Below are 10,242 nucleotides of genomic sequence, written 5' to 3'. Positions count from 1 at the left end.
ATCCATCTGACATCAGCAACGATATCCCTCATTCCACATCCTCTTCTGAATCCAGCTTGCATTTCTGGAAGTTCTCTGTCAATATACTGCTGCAACCTTTTTTGAATTATCTTTAGCAAGATTTTACTTGTGTGTGAAATTAATGATATTGTTCAATAATTTCCACATTCTGTGGGATCACCTTTCTTTGCAATGGGTACAAATGTGGATCTCCTTGAGTCAGCTGGCCAGATAGCTGTCTTCCAAATCTGTTAGTGTAGCTGAATGAGTGCCACCAACATGGCATCCATTTGTTGAAACATCTCAATGGGTATTCTGTCAATTCCTGGAGCCTTTTTTTTTTTTTTTTTGGTTACTTTCTTCAGTGCAGCTTTGACTTCTTCCTTCAATACCATTGGTTTTTGATCATATGCCTTCTCCTGCTGTGGATGAACATTGGCCAATTCTTTTTGGTACAGTGACTCTGTGTATTATATTACTTCCATCTTCTTTTGATATTTCTTGCATCATTCAATATTTTGCCCATAAAATCTTTCAATACTGCAACTTGAGGCTTAAATTTTTTTCCTCAGTTCTTTCAGCTTGAGAAATGCTGAGCATGTTCTTCCCTTTTGGTTTTCGAACTCCAGGACATTGCACATTATAATAATTGACTTTGTCTTCTTGAGCTGCTCTTTGAAATCTTCTGTTCAGCTGTTTTGTCTTGTCATTTCTTCCATTTGCTTTAGCTACTCTTTGCTCAAGGGCAAGTTTCATAGTCTCTTCTGACATCCATTTTGGTCTTCCTCTCCTGTCTTTTTTTTTTTTTTTAAGTTTTAAATATTAATATTTATTTGTATAATTTATTATCTGTATGTCCATAATAAAAGTTATTATCTGGTTTTGGTAACAACTACAAGTTTTAATAAAGGTTATCTGACTATATAAAAGCTATAATTTCCTCATTGCTTTCCATTATTATTTAAAATGTATCTCAAAATTTATATTCAAAGCAAAAACCATAGAGGTGAAGCGGTGAATACTCTTCATGATAAGCACAAATGGGAAAATCTAGAGCAAATATCATGGGACATATTATGAAAAATGCAACTATAGTTACACTCTTGATTTGTGAAAGACGTATGTAAACATAACATGTTGTTGTTGTTGTTATGTACCATTGAGTCGGATCCGACTCATAGTGATCCCTTCTTGGGTTTCCGAGGCAGTATCACTATGGAAGTAGATTGCCCCATCTTCCTTCCCAGGAGTGGCTGTTGGGTTTGAACCACCAGCCTCCTGGTTAACAATCAAGTGCCTTAGGCACTATGCTACCAGAATGAAAACCAAGGACAATTACAAATTTATATCTATACTTAGGGAGCTCTGGTGGTGTAGTGCCTAAGGCATCTGACTGGTAACCAGAAGGCTCATGGTTCAAACCCACCAGCCACTCCTCAGAAGGAAGGCTGGGCAATCTCCTTCTGTAGTGATACCATCTTGGAAACCCAAGGAGGGGTTGCTATGAGTCAAATCTGACTCAATGACAGTGAGTTTGGTTAAAGAAGAATAATCCAATCATAATTTTAAATAATAGGTTCATTAAAAAATCTTTTGTTAGATAGAAAACTTCACAAAAATAGGCATTAATCATCCAATGTATTTTTTTCCCACTTAAATATGGCAATTTTAGATTGCTGTTCTTTTTGTCTCCTGCTTACTTCCCACAAAGGATGAAGAGACAGCTGCAATTGCTGTTTTGTATTGTCAAGTCATCTTTGTTTACTCTTATTAAATTCATTCTTGATCTGAGGTTCACTTTGCTGAAAATCTGGGATTTTGCTTTTCAGAGTCTGCTCTCTGGAACTTCTTCTGAAGCTTTTAGATCCAGATAATGAGTGGAAAAACACTGATTCAAACTTCCTGGGTTCTATATCTGGTTTGTTTTTGTCATCTTTCATATCCCAGTGCGTTTTGAGTATTTCTTCTTCAGGAAACATTTTTATTTATTTTTTTTGTTCCTCAGTTGAAGAACCGTGTTTACTTTCTTTTCTTGTGTGTCCGTCTGACTTCCCCAATGAAGAAGTCATCACCATTATCACTATCCTCAGACGTGGAAGACTGTTTGTACAACCTTTCTTTTGTGCTGTCATCAAAATAGCCCTCTTCTTCCTCATGTAATTCTTCCCCATCACTGTTATCACTAAGTGAGCTATTGGACCCTTTTTTTTTTTTTTTGATTTGATTTAATGTTTTCATTTTTGGGTCAGCAGTTGTCTTCTAGGGTGGAGATGAAACTATAGAATTCTGTACAGAAGGGTTTGATGGAGAATTTGGAATGTTCACTGCTGTAGGCCCATGTTTCATCTTGTCCAGTTTTTCTTTTGAGGCTTTTTATTTTTTTAAAATTTTTGCCAGTTTTTTGGTTTCTTTCTCTTTCTGCTCACTGATAATAGTACCTTTATGCTTCAACTTCCTTTCATCATTATTTGTGTCCTTGGAACAATTTTCTGCTGATGCATTTGATGATTTAACTTCAGCAACATTTTGTCTTGCATCTTTAAAGCCTTTGATAGCAGCTTTTAGCACATCTATTTTTTTCTTCAGAAGAGGGTGTATTGCTAGTCTAGCAGTTGCCCTTTCAGTCACAGTAGACTCTGGCTTTTTGCAGATGTTTTCAAAGTTTATATCGTCACCAAGAGCAGATTTTGTTACTTCATCAGGTTTCAGTTCCTTCATGGCATGTCAATTTCTTCAAGTAATTGCTGTACCTGTCTTTGGTTTTTTTAACATTGCATATTCAGAACCTCTTTTTGACTTCAGTCGGCCAACATTCCTGAAGAGTTTTCAGATAACCAAAACTCAGATTCTCTTTATATCTTTCCTCATCTTCACAACCTCGTTATTGAGGTTCAGAGTTCCTGGCTGAGCCATAGTAGGTTGAGCAAGATGATCTTCATAACCAAGTCTCTGATTTGGCCAGAAAGTGAAAGTTATCTCCTTTCCTGTCTTTTTAATGACCTTTTGCTTTCTTCATGGATGATGTTCTTGATGTCATCCCACAATTCCTCTGGTTTTTGGTCATTGGTGTTCAATGCATCAAATCTTTTCTTTAGATGGTCTCTAAATTCAGGAGGGATTTATTCAAGGTCATATTTTGGCTCTCTTAAACTGTTTTAATTGTCTTCAACTTCAACCTGAACTTGGATATGAGCAGTTGATGGTCTGTTCCACAGTCAGCTCCTGGCCTTATTTTGGCTGAAGATATTAAGCTTCTCCATTGCCTCTTGCCACAGATATAGTCAATCTGATTCCTGTGTACTCCATCTGGTGAAGTCCAGGTGTATAGCTGTCATTTGTTTTGTTGAAAAAAGGTGTTTGCAATGAATAAGTTGCTGGTCTTGCAAAATTCTATCATGCTATCTCCAGTGTTATTTCTATCACCAAGGCCAAATTTTCCAACTACTAGTGATTTTTCTTTGTTTCCAATTTATGTATTCCAATCAACAGTGATAATCAGCACATCTTGATTACATCTTTGGTCAATTTCAGACTGCAGAAGTTGGTTAAAACCTTCAATTTCCTCATCTTTGGCTTTGGTGGTTGGGGTGTAAGTTTGAGTAATAGTAGTATTAGTAACTGTCCTTCCTTGTAGGTGTATGGATATTATCCTGTCATTGACCACATTGTACTTCAGGATAGATCTTGAAGCATTCTTTGTGATGATGAATGCCATGCCATTCCTCTTCAACTTGTCACCCAGCATAGTAAATCATATGGTGATCTGATTCAAAATGGCTAAAAGCAGTCCATTTCAGCTCACTAATGCCTAGGGTATCAATCTTTATGCATTCCATTTCATTTTTGACAACTTCCAATTTTCCTAGATTCATACTTCATACATTCCATGTTCTGATAATTAATGGATGTTTGTGGTTGTTTCTTCTCATTTTGAGTCATGCCACATTAACAAATGGAGGTCCTGAAAGCTCTACTTTAACTGTATCATTAAGTTCAGTTCTTCTCTGATGAGGCAGTGCTTTCCCAATGGTATTTTGAGTGCCTTCTGACCTGAGGGGCTCATCTTCCAGCACTGTATCGGACAATGTTTCAGGGCTATTCATAGAATTGTCTCATAATATATCAGTGTTTCACTGTTATTCATAAGGTTTTCCCTGGCAAGTTCTTTGAGAAGTATATGGCCTCTTCCATCTTCCAGGTCTGTCTCCGTATGGAAGCGCCACCGAAACCCATCCACCACGGCAACCTTGGTGGTGTTTGAAATACTGGTGGCACAGCCTCCAGCCTCACAGCAACATGCAAGCCACCACAAACGACAAACTGACAGACAAGTTTGTCTCCCTTAGCTGTTCCAAAACTGCTCTGCCCACTTCTTGGCCATTCCAAAACTGCTCTGCCCACTTCCTGGCCTTTCCTCTACTTGTGCTGGTTGTCGGCCCTGGCTCCTGCTTCTTGTGTGGGTGCCTGGGTAAGGGCTCTCTCCCCCATTACCTGCAAAGACCTAGAGATGGAAAATCAAAGGGGAAGAACATGATCAGCAGTTCTCAAGCTGAAAGAACTGAAGAAAAAGTGCAACCCTCTGGTTCAGATATTGAAGAATTCTAATAGCTAGATATTGGAACATGCAAGGAACATCAAAAGAACATGGAAGGAATACACAGAGTCACTGTATCAAAATGAGTTGGTTGATATTCAGCCATTTCAGGAGTGAACATATGATCAAGAACCAGTAAACTGAAGGAAGAAGTCCAAGCTGCACTGAAGGAATGGGCAATAGGCAAGGTTCCAGGAACTGAAGAAGTACCCATTGAGATGTTTCAATAAATGAATGAAGTGCTAGATGTGCTCACTGGTTTGTACCAAGAAATTTGGAAGACAGCTACTTGGCCAATTGACTGGAAGAGACCCATATTTGTGCTCATTCCAAAGAAAGGTGATCGAGCAGAAATTATTGAATAATATCATTAATACCACATGTAAGTAAAATTTTGCAGAAGATAATTCAAAAATAGTTGCAGCAGTACATTGACAGGAAACTTCCAGAAATTCAAGCCAGGTTCAGAAGAGGGTGTGGAATGAGGGATAATTACTGATGTCAGATAGATCTTGGCTGAAAGTAAGGAACACCAGAAAGATGTTTACTTTTGTTGACTATGTCAATACATTTGACTGTGTGGATCACAACAAGTTATGGATAACACTGCAAAGAGTGGGGATTCCAGAGCACTTACATGTGCTCTTGAGGAACACATAGACCAAGAGGCAGCTGTTTACACAGAACAAGGATTACTGTATCATTTAGAATCAGGAAAGGTGTACATCCGTGTTGTATTCTTTCCCTATATTTATTCAATCTGAACGCTGAGCAAATAATCAGAGATGCCAGAATACAAAGAACCCACCATCAGGATCATTAACAACCTGTGATGTCCAGATGACACAATCTTTCTTGCTGTAAATGAAGAAGACTTGAAGCACTTACTGATGAATATCAGACTACAGCCTTTAGTATTGGTACCTGCACATCAAGAAAATAAAAATCCTCACAACTGAACAAACAAGCAACATCATGATAAATGGAGAAAAGATTGAGGTTGTCAAGGATTTCATTTTACTTGGATCCATAATCAATCATGGAATCAGCAGTCAAGAAATAAAATGACTTATTATACTTGGAAAATCTGCTGCAAAAGACCTCTATAAAGTGTTAAAGAGAAAAGATGTCACTGAAGATTAAGGTGCACCTGACCTAAGCCATGGAGTTTTCAATTGCTTCACATGCGTGTGAGAACTGGATAGTGAATAAAGAAGACCGCAGAAGAATTGGTGCTTTTGAATTGTGGTGCTGGGGAAGAATATTGAAGGTGTCATGGACTACTTGAAGTCTGAAAAAAGCTGTTTTGGAAGAAGTATAGCCAGAATGTCCTTTGGAAGGTAGAATGGCCAGACTTAGTCTCTCACACTTTGGTCATGTTGTCAGAAAGGACCTGTCCCTGGAGAAGGATATCATTCTGGGGAAAGTAGAGGGTCAGTGAATAAGGGGAAGAACCTCAATGAGATGGATTAACACAGTGGCTACAATGATGAGCTCAAGCATAGCAACACTTGAGAGAATGGTGCAGGACCAGGCAGTGTTTTGTTCTGCTGTACAATGGGTCACTATGTGTCAGATCTGACTTGACAGCACCTAACAACAATATTGTTTGGCTGAAAGTTGAGCCACAACAGTGAGTTCAGTTCCCAGCTTGAAGGATCCCCCACTGTCTGGGGATCCCATGGTCTCTATAAAACTAGTAAGCCAGGTCTTTTTTTCTTTTTATGACTTTGAGTTTTGTTCCACGTTTTTCTTCTACTTTATCCAGGATCTCCTATTGTGATCTCTATCAGAGTGTCCAGCAATGGTAGCTGGGCACCATCTGGCTCTTCCGGTCTCAGGGTATGAAAGCTGTGGTTCATATGGTCCATTAGTCCTTTGTACTAATGTTTCCATGTATCTGTGATTTTCTTCACTCTTCTTTGCTCCAGAGAGGCAGACATCAATGGCTGCTGCACATTAGATAAAAGCTCACAAGCTTTTTAGACCTCAGTCGCTATTCATCAACCTAGGGTGTAGAATGTTGTCTTTGTGGACTGTTATGCCAATTGACTGTAGAGTCCTGTGAGTGTATGGTCCTGTGCCCCAGTCCCAGTGACTTATTCCCTCAAAGTGTTTTATTATGGCTAAAAGTTTTCAAAATTTTGCCCCGTGTATGCTCTACTACATTCATGAGTATATTTACAGCACATGTAAATACATAGGTAGAAATGTCCAATGTTAAACTCATATATTCATGCATGTAGTAATCTTTGATTTGAACAATTTATTTAGAAACATGAGAAATAAATTTTTTCCTTGCTAGGAATAGTCTTATTTAATGAATAATTAATTGAGGAGGAATACAGGGAGCTAGTTAGTGGTAAGTAAAAGTACAAAGCACTCCACTGTTCAAGTAGAGAGAAGAGTCTATGTACACAGAGAACATAGGAAAAGTAAGAGGTTGTTGTTGTTGTTGTTAGGTGCTGTTGAGTTGGCTCTGACTAATAAGTCTGATTCTGTTGAATGTTTGAACAAACAGGAGTTTATTCTCTCACAGTTCATGAGGCTAGAAGTCCGAGTTCAAAGTGCCAGGCTCTAGGGGCTGGGTGAAAGTCCCTCGACCTTGGGCTTCAGCTCTGCCTCTTGCTCCCAGCCCACTGAAGCTAGAGGCATCTCTTCAATCAGGCAGCTATTGGCTGCTGAGGCTAACAAGCCCAAGGTCGGCAAATAAAATGGCACAGTCTCTATGTTACCAAACCACAGAGCAGGCCGTTGGTTCAAGTCCATTGAAAGTCCCATGATCAGCAGAGCACAGCAGGCTGCTGAACAGTAACATGGCTGTATGCAGGGTCCAAGTGTGCCATAAGCTAGAGACTATTCCCAAAGCTATTTCTTACATATGGGAAGCAGACCACAAACCCAAAGGCAGCTACTCAGCTGCTCACAGTAGAATCCACCTGGAGTTGATTACCACTCTCATCATGGGAAATGCTACAGCTAGCTGCCCAACCATTCAACCAGGCCTAGCCAAGTTGACACACAAACATAACTGCCATACAATGTTTATAAATTATTTCACAGAAACAATTTTAAAGTTTTATAGCAGTATTTACATAATTGCATACTACCCCCATTAAACCATATGTGTTATCAGAAACTATTGTTTAAACTGGAGTTATTGTAAGGTAAGTCTTGAGTAATGCTTGATGGTTTATATTTAGCTCTTACCTTTACTATATTCCATTCTATAATACATTTTAAATTCCTAATCCTTATTTTGTGAATTCTATGAACACTCACTTAACAGCTACCTAATATTGTTTCTTAAGGATCCTTAAAGTGAAGGCTGCTTGTCCTTCCTTAGAGGTAGCTGGAAAAGCACACTCTGTGAAGGTGGACTGCTTTCACATATGGATCTGCTTTTTCAGTCAATATCTCTCAATGGAGAATTTTGGCTTACGATGCTAATCCCCAAAGCAGTCTGTTCTTTATTATATGTGTATAAGTTGTTTCAGATCAGTAATACAAAGAAGACTTCTATTGCCTTCCTTTAGAAATTGTATTACAACTACACCAACTCCTTACTTATCGACATGGTTAGATTTCATAGTTCAGGTCATTATGAAAATATTGGTGTTTTGCAAAAATGGTGAATGACTATATCAATTTACATAACTGCCAAAGCACTGAGAATTATAGTCCAGCTAAGTTAACACATAACCTTAATCATCATAGCCAACATTGCTCTCGCCTCATAACTTAGCATTTGTTACTGTCAGATGTATGTTGTTAATGTACAAAATAATTGAATAGTAGAATTTTTACTATTGTGATAAATGGGAAATTTAGACAAAGACATAATCAGTAAGTGAGTAGGTGTAAATAAAACAAAATATATGTTTCATATTAATTTCAACACAAAATCTAATTCATTTGTTAAATACAGTTTTCTTGAAAGAGACTCTAGGCATCTGATGATGAGTGGTGCTTAAGATGATAATGAGGTCTTATTATAATAAATAGTCTATTAATAAAACTTAATGAATCTTGCAGACAAATATGCCACTAATGTTTTATTATAGAAGGTTGTATTTGAGAGATAGAATTTGGTTCTCATTTATATTTTATGAGGAATTTGTTCAATCTTAAAGATTTTCCTCAGAGCAGCCAACATCTCCTTGTTTCTGAGGCTGTATATTAGAGGATTACACAGAGGTGTTATCACAGAATAAAACAAGGTAACAATTTTTTGCATTTTCACTGGGTGTCCTGATCCAGGGTTCACATACATCACCATAACGGAGCCAAAAAACAGGATCACCACAGCCAGATGAGAAGCACAAGTGGAGAAAGCCTTGTGTTTGCTGGCTGCTGAGGGCATCCGTAGCACAGCCAGAATCACCAGAAAATAAGAACAAAGGACAAAGAGAAAAGTGCCAATCATGAAGATGGCATTGAAAGTAGAGTAAATGAGCTGTGTGGTGGTGTCTTCAGAACAGGACAGCATCATCAGTGGGACAGGATCACACACAAAATGGTTGATGATATTTGGGCCACAATAAGGCAATTGTGAAATGAGAACAACTGGCGTTAGGAAGAGGATAAATCCACAAGACCATCCAAAGATGGCCAGGCCAGTGTATAGGTCTTTAGTCATGATGCGTGGATAATATAGAGGACGGCAGATGGCAAGATACCTGTCAAAGGCCATGATACAAAGGTAAAAACCCTCATCACACCCAAGAGAAAAGTAGAAGTAGAACTGTGCAAAGCAACTAACAAAGGAGATGGATTTGCTTGTGGAGAGGAAGTTGGTCAACATGTTAGGGACGGTTGTGGTGACATAACATATTTCTATAAAAGAGAAATTCCCTAAGAATATGTACATAGGTGTGTGAAGACGCTGGTCCCACTGCACAGCGCAGACAATGGCTGCGTTCCCCATCAGGGTCAGCATGTAGGCTACGGAGAAGAGCCCGAAGTAGAGGAGCTGCATTTCTTGGCTTGAGGGAAAGCCCAGGAGGATGAAGTGGCTCACAGAGCTGGATGCATTCATCAGTCTGGAAGACATGGAGGTGACACCAGTTATTGAACTTCAATGGAAATGTTGTTTTTTCCTGGAAACAGCGCAATTCTTTCTCATTTGTTACACTTTTGCTTAAACAACAAATAAACTTTTGTGTATGCCACAAAATGAAATTTCATGATATTTCCTTTGAACATGTGATCTCATTTTATTAGGGCACAGTAATAGAAAGGAGGGAAAACATGAAGTGAGAACAAATACTTACCCTGCTAGGAACACTAGGCAGATACTAAAAAATGCACACCTTTGTAATCTTGATAAATTATCTAGATTCAATTAGTCTATTCTTTCATCTGTCTACCTGCACTATTGATATTACATGATATTGTGCATACATTTCCATATATGTGAAGTTATTTCAACAGTATTATGAATACTCAATCTGTTATGATTTGTAATCTTGATATAAAAATGATGTACTTAAATCAAGATTTTTTAAATGTTATTTCAATGCAGTGCACAAATAATCATCGGGGCACCAATAATATTTCTCTTTGCTCTAGTTCCTTCAGTGTACTCATGGTGCTTTAAAGAGATAATCAAAAAGACTTCTCTCATTCCAGGGTAGATGCTCTTCTAG

General features: G+C 38.3%; 1 protein-coding gene and 1 pseudogene across 1 annotated transcript; both read right to left on the bottom strand.

Moving 5' to 3' along the window:
* Nucleotides 1-1,625: 1,625 nt before the first annotated feature.
* LOC103205721 lies at nucleotides 1,626-2,913 on the bottom strand (annotated as a pseudogene).
* A 332-nt stretch (nucleotides 2,914-3,245) lies between these two features.
* Nucleotides 3,246-9,650, bottom strand: LOC103205720 (olfactory receptor 11G2-like; the record flags this gene model as incomplete). Its single annotated transcript, XM_007951108.2, has 3 exons — nucleotides 8,721-9,650; nucleotides 6,324-6,351; nucleotides 3,246-3,265 (listed from the first exon to the last, which is right to left on the bottom strand). Coding segments are annotated over exons 1-3 (975 nt in total), but the record flags the coding sequence as incomplete, so codon positions are not given.
* Between the last annotated feature and the right edge of the window lie 592 nt (nucleotides 9,651-10,242).

The sequence above is a fragment of the Orycteropus afer genome, unplaced genomic scaffold, assembly GCF_000298275.1.
Source record: "Orycteropus afer afer isolate SDZICR_OR568_19922 unplaced genomic scaffold, OryAfe1.0 scaffold00292, whole genome shotgun sequence".
In the NCBI taxonomy this organism is placed as follows: domain Eukaryota; kingdom Metazoa; phylum Chordata; class Mammalia; order Tubulidentata; family Orycteropodidae; genus Orycteropus; species Orycteropus afer.
The sequence above is the reverse complement of the archived record's forward strand: the minus strand, read 5'-3'. Positions and strand labels throughout refer to the sequence as shown.